Source organism: Mytilus edulis, chromosome 7, assembly GCF_963676685.1.
Source record: "Mytilus edulis chromosome 7, xbMytEdul2.2, whole genome shotgun sequence".
NCBI classification, from domain to species: Eukaryota; Metazoa; Mollusca; class Bivalvia; order Mytilida; family Mytilidae; genus Mytilus; species Mytilus edulis.
The window spans coordinates 50,956,341-50,975,126 of record NC_092350.1 but is presented as its reverse complement, the minus strand read 5'-3'; the positions used below and the strand labels follow the sequence as shown (position 1 = coordinate 50,975,126).

The window sequence follows — 18,786 nt, the reverse complement described above, 5'->3', positions numbered from 1 at the left end:
GCTGATAAGAAATAAAATATTGTATATTTGTACATTTGCATGATCAGTACAGTGAGTTACACCTACATGTACATTGTACATTAAGTTGGCTTAACATAATGCATTGGTTCATTGAAAAAAAAAGTTTTGTAGATATGATAATTAATTTGTGTAAATGTCATAAATGCTATGATATCAATCACATCATCAAGTAATTCATTTCTTCAGTATTGTTATTTTGAATTTGTTTTATCTGAGTAATCTGTAATGTTATGATCTCATGTTGCCCCTTCTGGGCCCTTTAATTTGGAATACATTTGTAAGCATATTCTATTCAGATTCTATTTTATTAACGATAGAAGTAAAGACATGTACAAGGTCTCTTTCCATGTTTATAACTGTGATACAGCCATACAGGACCTGCACTAAGGAAATGTAAAGAAAAAGTCTCACAGTAACCAATTTTTAGAGAGAAAAAAAAACAGCTCATAATTTGTAAAACATTTTTTTGAGATTGAGAACCATATATTGTATCAATCTAGCTGCATTGTACAATGTACATGTAGTACTGGTAAAGGAATGAATAAAGACAGGAAATTCACAACTCTTTGGGAGCTATATTGTGACTTTAACAGTGCTTAATCAAAACCTGTCACAAAAATCTTTAGGGTAGGGATAAAAATAAAGGTAGGTAAGGGTAGTGCGGTTACCACACATACTTTTTAGTTGGCATAAATGTACAGTAGTTTTCGTATGTTTATGTAATTTATATGTGTTTCTCGTTTCTCCTTTTTTTAATATAAATTAGACCATTGATTTTCCTGTTCGAAGGTTTTTACACTAGTAATTTAGGGGTCCTTTATCATGTTTATAGCTTGTTGTTCCGTGTGAGCCAAGGCTCTGTGTTGAAGGCCGTACATTGACCTATAATGGTTTACTTTAATAAATTGTTATTTGGATGGATAGTTGTCTCATTGGCACTCATACCACATCTTCCTATATCTATCTACTGAATGTTTTCTATTTCAATGGGTTGTATTTAAAAAAAAAAGGGATTTGAAGCAACCATTATTTTTAAATTAGGAGAGAAAAAAACAGAGTCAATGGACTCTATTGACAATTTGTCAAACAAACTCAGGGCGAACAGACCTGATACCGGAGGGTTTTGTAATAGAATATATATTTTATCATGATTCTTGTCTAAGAGACTGAGAGAGAAAAAAGTTTTTCTATTAAAATTTAGAAGGCAAACACATAAATCTTTTAGTTTCAGAAGAATTTTAAATCATTATAAATGTAAGTCAGTGTTTGCTTCAAGAAAATTATGTAAATACCCCCCCCCCCCCCTTTTTTTTCCCAAAGAGAAATGGTCTATGCTCTTCTTCCGATATTTATGTTTTGAATCAGATGTGATGTTTCTACAGTAGGTCTTTTTATGGTGTCAAATTGCTTTTTCTAACCACAAAAAAAAAAATAACAAACTTACCAGAACCAACTGAAACTGAAAGTTTTGCTTTGAAATTTCCGTTGCTAGATTTGGAAGGGTCATGAAAGGATGGCAGCAACTCATTTTGTCTTCTTGTCTACTGCAATCCAACTCCTGTCCATGTTTGCAGCATATGCATTTTAAAATGTGAGTCTGAAACCTAGACATGATAGTGATAGTCTAGCCTCATGAGTCATGTCTAGACTATCTGATCAGGATCAGACTTATCCCAGTGGCAGTGGGAATGTCTTTGCCACATGGTTTGCTATGTCTTTGTTACACTCTTTCAATAAAAATAAGTTTTTGGCTACACCGTACTCATCAAAAATATCATTATTTCCTATCCTTCTGCACATTTGTTGATTTCCCTCCTTCTGTTATTGGCACTAAATCTACCTTTTATTGTGAAGAGTTTTACAAAGGGAGATAATTTTAGCTATATTTTTCAGTTTTTCATCTTTTATTCAAATAAGCTTATATCAATTTGCAACCAAAATCCCGTTAAGGAATACTAGTTTGTAGTGAACCATAACGTTTAACAAAATATTTTTTTCAATCTGAGTGACTTTTGAGGTTTTATGGACATTTTCAGTACAGGCTGATTTCAAATTTAAGAAAAACACAATTATGTCAATAAAAATAAAAACAAAAATAAAGGTTGAAATAAGATCCAAATTACAGTTTATTTTAGTAGAAAGTCTGAATTTTAAGGCCAAACAATTTTTTTTGTCATATAATACTTTGAACTATTCAATAAAAAAAAAAAAAAAATGTCCATTTTCAACAACATTTTCCAGCAAATTTGGTACTAAACAAGAATTGCCCTGTATTCACATAATTTGAGATAAATTGTCATTTTTTAACCATAGAACTATTAGATGTACTATATACTTTACTAGGAACCCAAAATCAGCTGAAAATTCCACAACCCCTTTCATAATTTTTTTTTGATTTTGGTTTTCTCGTAGACATCCATTTAAGTCAGATTAGACTTCCGGTTTGCGTTTTTCTGGATACTTTGAACAAACATATACAAAGAATAAAGTGTATTTTCAGAATTCTATCTGCTATCATTTTCAAGTTTACTATCTACGGCGGTCAGAGAGTTTATTAAATAGAGAGAGTCTGTATACCATATCAATGACCACCATGGATCGATTAGTAAACTTAGAATTTACTATCTACGGCAGTCACAGAGTTTATTAAATAGAGAGAGTCTGTATACTCACGTGTGTATACTATACCAATGACCACCATGAATCGATTAGTAAACTTAGAATTGAAAGTAAATACACTATATTTATATAGTTACTGTAATGAATGTTCATAATATACAGATACATGTAAGCGCTAAAAATATTCATGTGAACTTTTGATACCTTTTCTAAAATTCTCCAGTCATTAAATCTTTTACAAAATTCATTGATTACAAAAGAAAAAGAAAATGTGGTATGATTGCCATGTTGAGACAACTCTAGATAAGCGCTAAAAATATTCATGTGAACTTTTGATACCTTTTCTAAAATTCTCCAGTCATTAAATCTTTTCATTGATTACAAAAAAAAAGAAGATGTGGTATGATTGCTATGTTGAGACAACTCTCCACAGGAGACCAATATGACACAGAAATTAACAACTATAGGTCAACGTATGACCTTCAACAACGAGCAAAGCCCATACCCCATACTCAGCTTTAAAAGGCCCCGAACTGACAATGTAAAACAATCAGTCAAACCAGATAACTATCGGCCTTATTTATGCACAAAAAATTAACGAAAAACGAATATGTAACACATAAACAAACGACAACCACTGAATTACAGGCTCCTTACTTAAATGTTCATAACATACTATATGTATGTTCATATTGAAATTGATAGAAAACCAAAAATTGGGAATTTTGGAAATAATGACCTATGACTTATGATACTTTTGCTGAAATTCTACAGTCATTCAATATTTTACAAAATTCATCCAAAAACACTTTACATACTTTAAACTACGCTCTGAATGACCGCGATTTCGCGGGTGTGTTCTAGTTATACTTTATATATGCTCTTTGGTTGGATTGTTGTCTCTTTGACACATGCCCTATTTTCATTCTCAATTTTATTAGAAATAAGTTCGAATATGTCTTATTTTGTAAAAACAGATAAATTTAGATGCCTGATGATATAAAGATCTTCAAAGGCAGACGTATTGTGTTATATTTGTATTTTTAACCAACTTATTGTGATCTTAGATTTATCAATGCACCGTTGGACACGATAACATAATTATTACACTTACAATACCTTCTAACTAAGAAAAGGCTTTAATCTTAAAAAGAAATTAACACAATAGTTTAAGTTATAGTTCAATTAGATAAGCAATGATTCCCGAAAACAAACCATTCGACCTCCGGGCTCAAGGTTTCTTTTTCAAGAATCAACGTTAATTATTTGCATCTATATAACATAATAATGCACTTTCTCCATTCAATGGAATAACTAAAACAAAGCAGGCGACTATTCATTATAGCAAAACATAATTGTTCAGTACAAAATTTAGACCACAATTATATTTGTTGGTATTTGCTGTTTGTTGATTTTTGCTTTCAACGCCATTGGCTATGTCAGGACAGTCAGTGTTTCATGTAGTTTCGTCAGTGGACAAAACAAGACTATAAAGAAAAAAAACTTCCGACAAAAATGTGCAATGTTTGTAAATTAGAAATGAAGTCAGACATTAATAGTTACGATCGTAATTTCACTTAATGTGACTCTGGTAGATACATGTAGTTGTCTCACTGCCAATCATACAATATCTCCTTATTTTTATATTTTCATCAGTAATTATGCACTTCTTATTTGAAAGTCTTATTTATCAATTTTGTTTTGAAGGCGTAGTTGCAGAAAAGACAAATATTTTAGTTTTGAAGAGAATACACATCAACTGTAACACTAGTGCATATAATGTGTGAATCATGAAAACCCATTTTTACTGTATCCGCTTTGAATATCTGATGTAGAATGATAAATAAACAGACGACAAATTCATGATTTTTGAATAAAATACGAAATAATATGTACTGTTTTTATACATTTATTATATAGATTAGTGATGCGAATGGATTTTCGACGCGCCTACAGCCATCCAGGTGTAAAATTGATACACACGTAGATAAATATTAAAAATAGTTCACGAACAGAGCTTGCAAGAAATTTAAAAGCAGCCATTCAGTTACATTTGCAGGAAAATGTACCTTTTAACATTATTATTGATGTTGTTTAACATAAAAAAAGTTTTATTACTGAGATTGTTGATATTCAATTAAATTCCACTATAGCTGTTTTCCTTATGCGATTCATGTTTACTATCGTATAATGATACTTGATCTTCATTTATAAGTCGATTTATTTCTGTTGTATATGCGATGCGTTTTCATAGCAGGAAATTCATTAATTTTCATCACATAAAGTCTTGATTTAGCTGACTCTCTGACAAATTGTTATAAGTCAGAAGGACTAATTGTATACGCATACTTTGTGAATCCTATTCGGATAATATTTGCAACATAGACTAATTGATGTACTGTTCAGTTTAAAAGTATTCAATGTTTATAAAAAAAAAGTTTTGTTCCTGACACCATTGTTTATTGTTTATATTACATGAACACCCTGTGAATATTTTAAATAGACAGGTCTGCGAATTACTTGTAAAAATCGCGAAACAAACATCATTTGTAACTCAAACTTTATTCAACTACAAATAAAGCATAATTGGTTGGCTCTTACACTAAATGCCAAAACAAATACGTGTTGATCGATCTCTTTCGCTTTAATTAAAATACCAAAGGAACTTAGATCAGATCTATGACTGTTTTGGATCCCCCTTTTACATGTTTAATTGGAGTATATTCGAGGTAACCAAATTTATCACGTTAATTGGCATTACCAAATTATTTGAATAACAGTTCATGTGTTTTGAATCATACAACCCAACAACGAGGACAACAATGAGGGGGCACATTAGTTTGGATAATTGACTATAACGAACACATGTTTTTTAAAGCTACTGGTGACGTATTTGTATTAATCGTTGTTTTACATGTTTTAGGAGTTTTCCATTTTCCGTTTTCAGAACACAAGTTTTTTTCTTTTTGATATAGTTGCTTAAATAGCACAACATTAATACAATTAAGAATGGAAAAGAGGAATGTGCCAAAGAGACAACAACTCGACCTTAGGCAGACAATGCATGCCATTATTTTTGCCAGTAAATAATAACGCATAAATATTTTAATATTTAATATACGTTTAATACTTATTATTATAGAATCATCTAACCGTATGGATAACTTCAGTTTGATTCTAACGAATGGATCAAGTATTGGTGACAGTTCTAATGTGGTATGCTACAAAGATACAGACAAAGGCTTGCCTGACTTTATACAAAACAGAACCTGCAATATTCTTGCTAGAAGGTTTTTCTTTTTCAACGAAAGGAATATCGACGTGTGGGCTTTTGTGGAACTATGTTACATAGAAATAAATGGTAACGATTTTGATAAGGTTAAGTGGTTACCACGAAGGTAGTTGTACTATAATTTAGCTACGTTCTATAGATAGTTTATTCCTGTTCAATATTTCATGTTACGAATATTTTATTTCTAGAAATATTTCAGCGTCATTTTTCTAAGTTTGAAATACATTTGTAAATATAAAAATATGAAACTGATTGTCAAGTATCAATGTGAACAATACTTGTAAAGTGAATACCAACGATTTCAAGTCACAAACAAAAACTAATTTACAAATATAGTTATCAAAGGTACCAGGCTTATAATTTAATACGCCAGACGCGCGTTTCGTCTACATAAGACTCATCAGTGACACTCAGATCAAAATCGTTAGAAAGCCAAACAAGTACAAAATTGAAGAGCATTGACGACCAAAAATTCCCAAAAGTTGTGCCAAATACTGCTAAGGTTATCTATGCCTTGGATTAAAAAAAAATCCTTATATTCCGAATAATTCATACTTTTGCAAACAGTAAATTTATAAAAATGACCATATAATTGATATTCATGTCAACACCGAAAGATATACAACTTGAATGAACAGGCTAAACATATATTAATATTAAGTTTTAACATTTATGCTACAAGTCGTAAAAAAAATGCGATTTCTGCATGCAAGGTAATTTGTTATACTTGGATATACTTATTTGAAGAGTTCTGTATTTAAACGTATAGATAATTGAATCATCCTACATGTATGAATATTTGAATATATATATACAATCTTACATTTTTGCAGGCTGCTGGAAAGGTACGTGGGGAAAAAATTGTTCAATGTCTTGTCCGATAAAGTGTACTCACAAACAGTGTTATCCTGGAAATGGATTATGTGTATGGGGCTGTGATTCACTTTATTGTTTGAATGACCAATGTGATGCTTCTACAAGTGTTTGTACGACGGGATGTATTAGTGGACGAGCCGGCAAATTCTGCTCGCATTGTATGTATAACGAAATAAACGTAGATTGTAATTCAATCCTGTGAAATTTAGTATTGTAAAGAAAAAAAAAGCCTAATGTACATTGTCTTTTGGAGTTGATTTAGTTATAGATTATGCATATTTCAAGATTTTTCTTGTCGCAGAACACACCGAATGGTTACATGATTGGTCAAATGAAAGACCTAGCTTAGTTAAGTTACGTTGGGCAATACTGACACCCTTAGTTGTTTTCTACTACAAGAAAAAACTTCAAATATGTTTTATCTGACTAATATAATGTAAAAACATGTTATTTTCTGCAAAGATTTGAAAGCTTTGTAGTGAATGTTTCCGCCCACATTTAAATTGAATAATATTTTCTGATGCTTTCTGGTTTGAAACCGTCCTACTGTTCACTTATAACGGGGGACTTAGTTTAACAAAAGACCCTATTGAAAATATATACAAATAAATATTAGAAGATGTGGTATGAGTGCCAATGAGTCAACTCTCCACCCAAGTCACAATTTGTAAAAGTAAACCATTAAAGGTCATAGTACGGCCTTTATATGGAGACCTAGCTCACACAGGACACCAATCTATAATAGGCCAAAAATTACTAGTGTAAAACCATTCAAACAGGTAAAACAATTGGCTAATCTATATAAAAAACGAAAAACACTTAGGAACTACTGTACATCATCAAACGACAACCACTGAACATCAGGTTCCTGACTGAGGACAGATGCAAATAAATGTAGCGGGTTTAAACATTTTACAATAGTGTAACATCACAGCATAGAAAGACACACTATAAAATATCAATTGAAATGGCTTAACATAAGCTATTTCGTGTTGTTTGATTGCGGTCTCGTTGATTAAAACCTTTATCTTCTCCTAGTCGTACTCACTTCCAAAATAAAAATTCTAACTAGTTCTTTAAGTAACACCGTAGAACCAATCAGTCAGAACTAATCAGTTAACACACGAGACAAAATTGTGCCAGAATCAGTTTACTTTACACGTTTTTTTAAAGTAATTCACTCTCTTTTAGTTTTAGAGTTAAGTAATTACTAAAACAAATTTAAAAAAACACAGAACAACTGTTTAATTAACAGATAATGTAGCGTACAATGGAACTGCAAAACAGATACCTTTAGATGTGAAGGCACATTATGCAATCGATGGAAAGAGAGATACTTGTATTACGTTCACAGCAACAGAACAAACTTCTTATCTACAAATTGACGTTAGATCTATCAGTCTTATAACAGCTATATATATTACTTTAGGAGGTACATTTTTAAATTTGTTTTTATTTAAGATCTTATTTAAGACATGCATGCATGCGTAAGTAATAGGATTCACGGATGATCGATACTATATAATAAAAAAAATAAAAACGTGATTGATTTTTTTTAATTTTGCAACGGAGATGGGCAAATTATATGTACTGCATAGTTATTTTAAAATATTAACAAAAGATGCTGAGACGTTTTTTCCTGTATTTGCTACATAAACATGTTTTGCTTGCGTGTGAATTCCATATATCTGGAGGTGTTATAATTTTGATCAACATATTGAATAATGTCGTTAGTTTTACGACAACATGTACATGCATATTGACATGAAGATCACAATTAAAACCTTAGCCTTTACTTGAGGATTTATCATGTATAGTATTTTCAAATTCAAGTTTATGACTATCACCGTAAAAGAGGTACATTTTCACAAGCTGCTTAGTTTGTGCCTACCAACAGAATCAACATTTCTTGTTGCTGGTTGCTATTAACGAGTAGAAATTGAAATATTCCGCTAAATTTTAACTGTTTTAAACGAAAAAAAAATGTGATCTCTATTTCGTAGGTTACCCTTCTTATCGTTATTTTATGTACTCATATAGCTTTTAATCATAATCTGTGTTTGTGTTATGGTACTAACAAGGACAGTGCATGTACACAAATTAACAGTCATGATGTTTGACATAAGAAACAGTACTGCCTACCTTTTTTTTGGACTAAAGCATATATATATATATATTTTTCTTCACAAATACGAAATACATAATAACTGCAGTTCATTGTTCAGCATTAAACAATAATACAACCAATAATGTGTGGTAAGCTTTAAGGGTACTGGAAAACAAACCATAGGAAATAGTGAAAAACGCACCAAGAAAAACTATTATGACATTCGACTATTTCTGAGCTATCTACAATGAGAAAAGTCACAAAAGTCACACCAAGAAAGTAACGGATTCAAATACATATATAAGAGCACTGATGTATAACGTTAATTGTATTATAAAAATATCACAGTTGGCTCATTAAAATAGGAAATGTTTCTATCTGTTGAATGAGGTTAGATGCTTCAATACATGCTTTTTTTTATTTTTATTTTAGACATAAATTCATTAGTGGGTAACCACATAATACATTGTTCTAATACTAGTGATTCCTGGACAAATGGTATAGAATTATTCAATGGACAACAATTAAACAAAGACTTAGATGTCTTTGGTTTTTGCAGATATGTTATTTATGTTCCACCAATTGGTACTGAAAATTCTAAGATTGATTTATGTGAAATGGAAATTGGTGGTAAGTCTTCGAATAAGTCGTAATAGTTATCGGTTACTTAAAATGATTAATAAATACGGTCAGTCTTAATAGATTTTTATAAAAAAAAGTTATTTAGGAAATAATTGGATGCATTTATTTAATGATAACAGTGATAATCGGATTTGACATGCTCTGATTAACAAAGTCTTTTGAATCAGCAACTGTAATGGCCTGACCATTGAGTATAAACGATTATTGGGTTCAAGCAAGAAAGAAAATCAGGTGCTGATTCTTTATTCCTAAACAAGGCTAAGAAATGGTAGAAAGCTGAAAATACGAAATGAAAATCGTTTTTACAATGTGTTGAATTAATCATGTTAATGTTATGAAGAACGAAATGTAAAATATAATTGATAGCGCAGTCCTTTTAAATGCGGGACACGTTGCATTTTCAAGAACAGTAAATTTCTCATATTGGATGGAGAAAAGGTTCAAATATATGAAGAGCAAATTGAAGGCTTCAAATACAATGTTATAAAGATTAGCCACACATTGCGTCCATTATTACGGTTTTTCCTTAAATGTTCATCGGTTTAGTAATAACCTTGCGTTCAGTTTTATAAATGTGTGAGAAAGAAAACATGTAACAATATTTTCGATATCTTAAAGTTCTTATCCGGTTTTTCAAATTAATGATAACTTTCTGGTCTGATAAGGTTTTACCATAACCTTGCAGTATTACGATATATATCAAACAATCAATGACTACCTTTGAAAGCGGGCTTTGTTGATTGTTGAAGGTCGTACGGTGACCTATATAGTTGTTAATATCTGTGTCATTTGGTCTCTTGTGAAGAGTTGTCTCATTGGCTACCATAACATATCTTCTTTTTGATATTAAGAACCGGGAGTACTGGGTTTAATATTATTATTAATTGCATTGCATGCTACCCTAGTTTTGTTTCTACAGTATTATATATTTTATGATTGATATATATTACATTGACGAAAACAATTAGGTGTAAGAAAACCTAGGAAAAGAAAAAGCGGTAAACAATCAGAAAAATTCAATATAAACCAAAATATTCTTCTAAAAGAAGTTACTGAACGTCCAATTGCAAATGTGTCATGCATGTTCAGGACGAGAAAAATTAAAAACAAATTCAAACGTGATTTCTGAGACAGAAAAAAATTGGGATATAGGTCGGATATGGACAAAATCTTTGCGTGCAATAGCCCACCTACATACATACGAACCCTTCAGAGAGCTGTTGCTAGGATTCTTACCGTGTAACAAGCGAAGCACTCTCTACACACGCCATTGGTATGTGTTTGCAATAAAGTATGATAAGGCTAAACTAAACGTTTTTAAAACAAAATAATGTAGGGTTGATAACATCTTTTTATCAGGTATACTAATTAATCTGCTATGTTCCAGAAAGGAAGTCAGTTTGTTTACATTTTTGATAATACATGTGTTCACTCGAAAAGAAGTGGTCACAAAATAAATTACCGAAAAATACCGATCAAATCACTCGAAAAATCACGATTCCAACCGGACACTATACCTGTTGTTAACCTAACTTCCGTTAAGCTAATAACAATCCTGGGCATTTTAAAATCTGTGTTAATTTTGCAAAGGCACCAAACAAGGAACATTTGTCTTGCTGTGTTCAGGTTTAATACGAAGTTTTAACTTTGTTCACAAAAGAAGAAATTTTTCTTTCACTGTAGGTTCGTAAATAGAAACTTTTTAACATTTACTACTATAATAATGACATAATATATGACAACACACATTATGTTATCCTTTATAGGTTGCAAATGGCGCCTTCACAAACATATCACCATTTTATATGATTGCTCAATTATGGGTATTTTACAAATTATTTAGGTGTATTATTCATCAAATACAAGCAACTGTTACAGCGCTACTTCACACTAACATCTTACTTTAAGTAATCTAGATATGTAATGCTGTTGACAATTTTTTATACAAATTTATAAATGACATGAGTGTGCTCAAAACACAATTTATTTTCAATAATATTCCTTAATTCAATTGCCTCAACATTTATAATTTATAAGAGATATGTGAAAAAAATCGTCCAAAATGTGTATAACAATATATATCGCGAAGATTCCTGTTTTATTGCAATAGAAAGTCCTTTTAGATTTAAAACTTTGTTGATTGATGAAGGGAATTCATGTTCGAACCAACAAGTTAGATGTTATTTATTCTAAATAAACCATTAATCGATAACTGAACATTTTAATTATTGTAATACACAATTATTTATTTATCTATTTATATCCATGGTCAAGAGATTTATTGCTTGCAGGATGTTCCAATAAAACGTATGGGTTGAACTGTCAAACTTCATGTTCAAAAAACTGTAAAGGGCCATGTCATTTGTTGACTGGTGACTGTTTATTTGGATGCTTAGATGGTTTTCGTGGTAAAACGTGTGGAGAAGGTAATTAGTCCCCTTAAATACCTACAATTGCAATATTTCACAAGACTTAGCATAGTTTCTCCATTGAATATTCAAGTCGACATATCAAATGATCTCACCACCAACTTGGTTTTGGTCTTATGTGAAGGTGGATTCAGGCTTTGCTCATTGTTGAAGGCCATACGGTGACCTATAGTTGTTAATTTCTGTGTCATTTGGTCTGTTGTGGAGAGTTGTCTCATTGGCAATTATACCATATCTTCTTTTTTATATTGGTTAATGGTTTTCATTTTAAAACATATGTATACAAATGTTTTAGAGGAGACAAAAAAATCTAATGATTATAACGAAACCATCAAGACTAAAAACATATTACCAATTATTATTTTCTCTCTCAGTTAACTTTTTTTTTTCAGTTTTTTAAATAGTCGAGAGTCGGATATATTTCAGATAAATGGTCGGAGCTTCATCAGCTCAGTAGTAACTGCTTTGGCTATATATTTGACATAAATTTCTAAGTTCCCTGTCGAAAAGTTAAGAAAAATTTAGAACACAGTTTCAAATTTTTTCGGACAAGTTCTATTCTATGTAGGTCGCTTTTGATCGTTTAGATTCACACGTAGCTACACATTTTTTTTCATCACTATCATTTATATCATTAAGTTTGAGCGGTACTACCAGGGCCCGGTTGTTCAACTTGTCGTTAACTTAACGTAAGCGTTAAATTTAACGTGTCGTTAAATACTCTAACGTATCGTTACTTAACCCATGGTTAAAATGGTGTTGTTCAACTTGGTTTAACGCTGTCGTTAGTTAACGATGACGTTAAATAATTTAACCACTCGTTAAATATTTAACTAAAGTTTAGAGATTATTCTCTTTACCCACAATGCATTGGTTTGTTAATATTTACTTCAACATGGCTGACAAGTCTTCTGCTAAAACACAAAGGGACAGAAAACCTAACTTCACCCAAGAAGAAGTAAATGTAATTCAAGATCAAGTGCAAAAGAATTACAAAGTGATTAATGAAAAGTTTGGGGATGGTATAACCAATTCCAGAAAGATTGCTGTCTAGAGCAGGATTTCCATCTTGGTCAGTGCTCTGGGTGTTGCCAACAGGTCTCCCAAAGACTGTTAAGACAAGTGGGCTAACACCAAGAAGGTGGCTAAGAAGGTTTTTAACAACCGTAACAAGGAGCAGAGGGCTACTGGTGGTGGTCCACAGCCAAAAAAACTGAGTCTGGCCATTGAAAGAACAATAGACCTTTGTAAAGACTCAGCTTCTTTCAAAGGTCTTGAAGGAGTTGAAAGTGTACTTGGTATGTATCAGTAACTAATTTATACTCTTTTGTGAATATGTAAAAATAATAAATCTTTAAATGCTATTAATTATTCTCTCCGATTTCATGCAACTTTGTGTTAAGAAAAAATCGCCGATTATTTATACCATGTCATCAAAATTTGACAGGTATTTAGCTGATTTATTAATCTTTAATAATGTGTAAGCTTAGTATTTAAATGGCATTCGGCTATATTCAGTTTTACTCAGTGAATAATAAGTATTTCAATTCATTTGGTCAATTATTTATGTCGTCTGCATTCTAGTATTTACGTCCTAAATATTAACCTTGAAAGACGCTCAGCATGCTAATGAACATATTTGTTTTTGAGCCTTATTACCTCATGACACACATTTTTCAAGCGATGGATGATTTCAAATATTGTCATTTGACAATATTGTAATGATAGTTTGGAACAATACATGTTCAGTTCAAATTTTTTGTTTATCCACGAAAGAACCTCCTTGCTGTTATTTCCCTTTGATTTGTAGCCGACAGGACGATGTTTCTCGGACCCTGGCTAACCCGTACCTTAAATTCGATCGTTGCATACGCTCGTAAAGGCCAAGATTTTAACAATTTTAATAATCATCTTTTGTTGATCGTTCAAGATTTGGAAAATAAATATATATAGATGGTGTTAAACTTTGTGGGATATGAGTGAAAAAAATGTGGATAAAAAGGGGGAGGGCTATACAGTGAGAAATGTATGCACAGAAGTGCCACTGGAATAGGTCCTTTTTATTTTGTCAAATATACCGAAGGGGACGCAATATCAACACTGTAAAATATAGATGGGCAAGCAATTTTCATTTAACAATAAGCAATGTAAAGATTATTTTTTTGACAGCGAGTGAGATTGCGAGTTTAAATCCAGCATGGGCAGGTGCCCTCTAATCCTTGATGATAATTGACTAAGGATTGGATACCCTACCTAATGTCGGGTGTTTACTCCAGCTTCATCCATCAATAAAAACTGACTTCAACGAAATAGCACGATTGTGCTGAAAGCAGCGTTAAACACCAATATTCATTATTCATCAAAACCAATAGATTTGCTAGAAAATTATTTAAAATTGTGCAATACTGCCTTACAATTGAACAGAAGTTGTCTTATGATATATAGTTTTGTTACTGACTGTCTCGTTTTGGTTGTCATTGATGCATATGGTTTGTCAGGCTAGGTCAATGAAAGCAAAGAAAGAATGTCTGACAAAAAAACTCTCTTTAAGGGGGTTCGCGGGTCTAAATCATTTATATAGGATTTCTCTATATTTTTCTATAAATGAACTTTATCTTATGGTTAATAGAAAAATAAAATAAAAAAATGGGGTCACCGTTCATTTGCGCTCACAATCTGCCTTCGAAAGAAGCATACATCTTTGCAAAAGTGTTTTTTTTTCTGTTGAACTAATAGGAGAAATAAAGGTAACATCGAAATAAAAAAAGAGATTTATTACAGAAATCGCTCAAATTTTACAATAATTTAGTTCAAGTACAGCATATATCGAAATTATATTAAAAAATATAGGTCACCGATGAGTTAAAAGAGATATTTCAATTTTAAAGCCAAAAAATGGCATTTTTCCACCAAAGGGAGATAATTTAGAACTTTTTAAATGATGTTTACATTTTAAAAGTCATCTGGGGCCAACACGAATTATTTTTTTTTAATATTTTTTGTACCATATGATAAAGTAACAACTACAAAAGGTAATAAATAAAATTTGTAATGAAAAACAGATGTTTAATTTTTTTCTGAAATTTGTATACCCTCGAGCCTCCTTAAGTAAGAAAATTTAACAATAGACACACTTCTATTCATCATCATGATAATTATAAAAATAACAATCTCCTTATTATATTTTCTAGATGACAACTCAGCAGCATTGCCAGAGGAGAGTGCAAGTAATTCCCAGGACCTGTTTGATACCCCTCCAAGCCAACCACTTTCCCAATCTGGATCTGAATCCATTCTTCAGCCATTACCACTAATATCGCTTCTACCGGCTGTAAATATCCAGGTGCCACGCCCAGTGGCTGCAGTAGTTGAGCTGGGGACTCTAACAGCACAGAAAGCAGAAAATCCAAAGAAAAGGAAAGCAACTGCTGATGATGTTTATGGGCTTCAGGTAAAATTTCACATTTGCATTTATTTTAGAAATAATCCAAAATAATAAAAATCGATTAACATATTATTGTCTTATAATGAATGGCTCGGTGTTAGTTTGAAGACTGTCATTATACTCGGGAAAATAAAAATGTAAAATTCAATTATCAACACTAAGAAAAGTTGACTTTTTGGGTCCCCATCGATTAGTTTGTATCATACAGATACAGATCCAGGGGACTAGGGGCCCGGTCAATGCCCTCCCCTTTGTGGTCAGTCAGTACCCGCTTACAAAAAGTTCTGGATCTACCACTGGTATAGGCAATGATGTGAGACCGTGTATCGATCTTAAATTACACAAAATCAACATCTTTATGAAAATCTTCTAATATAAATATTTAAAATTTATGGTCTTCCAGCTGCTGGCCAAAGCATAGGTCCAACAGGTCATACACTTTATCTGGAAATCTCAATTTCATTCAATACTTCTGTAAATTCCACAAAAGTTGTAAGGTATACAGACACATATAAAGATATATGTTGAAATAATCATATGGATCTACATGTATCATTTTTATTTCAGGTACTGTATTTGAAGGGTGAAATGGCAAAGCAGAAAAAAGAGATGAAGAAATTAGACCTTCAGATAGAGTTGCTAGAATTAATGAAACAAGACAAAGAGAATACTCCACTAACATTTTCTCAACTTTTAATGAATTAAAATATTTATTTTTCTTATCAATTAACAATTCTTTGCCAGACAATTTTCACTTGACCTCGACCTCATTTAATGGATCAGTGAACAAGGTTAAGTTTTGGTGGTCAAGTCCATATCTCAGATACTATCAGCAATAGGTCTAGTATATTGGGTGTATGGAAGGACTGTAAGGTGTTCATGTACATGTACAACTGGCAGGTGTCATTTGACTTTGTCCTCATTTTCATGGTTCATTGGTCGATGTTTAGTCTTCTTGGTTAATGTTAAGTGTATGTGACAGTTGTAATATAGCTTTATTATGTAAATCAATCGTATCTGATTTTATGCCCTTTATGGGCCCTGTAATTTTGGAAATAAAAATATTCTATTCTATTCAATTCTATATTAAGGACTATCCACATAACATCAATGATTAATAAAGAAGGCTAGATATTTTAGCGTGTGTACTCTTGTTTTAATTCTGGCTATGCATTTATTAGGTATGTTTATATTCGTTCATATCGTTTGCTTTACATCCAGTGGCAAATATTTCATGCATGTTCATGATGAGTTCAAATTAACAAAGAGTACAATATGTATAATCAGACCCCTCACACGATTTTGTTATATGCATGGCGTTACACTTATCCATACAACGCAATCAGATTATACATCCCCTTTCCAACCAGATGTGCCGGCATTTTTACACACCCAACAGTCTATGGAAGACCCACTTTGCGACAAGGGTTTCACTGATTGGACGAACAAATTCCAAAGGATGACCTTAAATGTATACCTTAATCAAGCCTTGGGGTAAAATGTCATTCAGTGTACAATTAACAATGAGATGATGTTTAAAATAGCGTGACGACTGACACTTCGTAGTGCCAATAACTCATATTACCGCAAGTGTATTTATGAACTCATTATTTGCTAAGCCTTCAATTCACTGACATGTCGAATGCATGTGTTTTGAGAAAAAATAACTTGTATTATTTATCACAATTTTATATTGGATGAAAAAATAAAGACTCTTGTGTATTAAACATGTATTTCAGTTGAAGAACACTCTTGCGATATGCTCTCTAATGTGTCTACCATCCTGTTCTCCTTCAAAATTCGGAACTTGCACTGGCTGGTCCTGCTGAACATGTACACCACAAACATCTTCCAAAGGTTCATTCCTTGTTAAAGCTATGTTATGTAGAACAGCACAAGCACCAAACACTCGACAGACTTTTTCTGGTTTCATTCTGACCTGAAATTTAATTTCATAATTATGGGCAGGAAAATATATTTCAATTTAAAAAAAAACTGTTTCAGAAGTGTATTCCCATCTACAATATTGTCTCCTGGAAAATTACCCATGCAGATATCCACTTTAACAAAAAATACCATGTTAATGATTATTTGCACGGCATTCTAAAAAAACCAATACTGATAGCTACTTAAAAAACAGGTTCACTATAATCCCTATTAACTGCGACTCTTTCTGTAACAATGTCTCTAGTTTTTCAGAGCTTCCATTTAATTTTTATGGGGATAGTGTCGCTTGTATGAAATTTAAAAAGTCAGGACAAGAGTTTTAATAAAAAAGAGGCAGGATGACAATTTATGTATGAAAGTGTGAAAAATAAAAAGGCATTTTTCATACTAGCCCCCCCCCCCCCCCCCTCAAACAATAAATGGTAGCTCCCTAATTAGTATCCTTTTAATAATTAGTTTCTTTTTTTGTGTCCCTTTTTACTCAATATATTTTTTTCTTCATGGCTGAAGTTTTTCTGGCATTTTTTGTGTGAAACTGCTGAGGTTAATTAACCATTTAAGCTATGCATCACTATATAGGATTATCTCATTGTTGAAGGCTGTACAGTTACCTATCGATGTTAACTTCCAAGAAATTTGGTCTCTAGTTTGGAGTATTCTCATTGGCAATCACACTACTTTTTTGTTATCATATTTTAAAGTATTCTATAATTATTTTTACCTCAGAGTGTAAAACATGAAATCTTCTCTTTAAGATTCCAAAAGCCCTTTCAATAATAGATCTTGTACTGGAGTGTGCTCTATTAAATCTTTGCTGGTGTCTTTCTCTGGGATTTAGATAGGGTGTCATGAGAAAAGGGCGACATGCATACCCGCTGTCTCCTAGTATCAAACCGTCTGCAAGTCCTCTGTTGTTTGTCTCCAGGTAGTGACATAGGTTTGATGTGTTGAAGATGTGGGAATCATGGGTTGACCCTGGCCAGTTAGCAGATATATTGGTAAATTTCCCTGAAAAAATATTAAACTAATTTAATTCTATGAAGAGTACTAAATAATGTTACAGTTAACTGCAGCTTGAACTGTTGAATAAAGGTCACTCAGTCTATTGCTGCTTGTGACAAATAAGAGGGGGTATAGGAACTTTATCGGGACTCCAGTTAATAATCATATTTTTTTTTTCAATTAAAAAGTGTAACTCAATTAGAACTAGTCTTATTTTCATTGAGGCTCATTGAGGCCCTAAAAAATGCATACAGATGATTGAAACTATTTGTATACTCAATAATTTTATTATTTATGAATGTTCAAAATCGTTTTCAGTGAAAAAAAATATGTGTTTCCTTCAGTATAAAAGGGGGGGATCCGGATCCAGAAATCCTGGGCTTAAAAACACAAAATCCCGAGATCC

At 32.1% G+C, this 18,786-nt stretch overlaps 1 protein-coding gene across 1 annotated transcript; it reads left to right on the top strand.

The window, feature by feature from the left end:
• The first annotated feature begins 9,057 nt into the window (after positions 1-9,057).
• Positions 9,058-16,153, top strand: LOC139483195 (uncharacterized). The gene is made up of 5 exons (XM_071267227.1): positions 9,058-9,064; positions 9,348-9,545; positions 13,105-13,284; positions 15,178-15,437; positions 15,999-16,153. The coding sequence occupies exons 1-5, from the start codon at positions 9,058-9,060 to the stop codon at positions 16,134-16,136; spliced, it is 783 nt and encodes a 260-aa protein (XP_071123328.1). The 3' UTR covers positions 16,137-16,153.
• The last annotated feature ends 2,633 nt before the right edge of the window (positions 16,154-18,786 follow it).

What these genes read in the sequence shown, in the direction of transcription:
- LOC139483195 (XM_071267227.1), top strand. An exon ending in ATGTGAAATGGAAATTGGTG is followed by an intron (nt 9,546 to 13,104) that starts GTAAGTCTTCGA and finishes AAGACTGTTAAG; the next exon opens with ACAAGTGGGCTAACACCAAG. An exon ending in AGGAGTTGAAAGTGTACTTG is followed by an intron (nt 13,285 to 15,177) that starts GTATGTATCAGT and finishes TATATTTTCTAG; the next exon opens with ATGACAACTCAGCAGCATTG.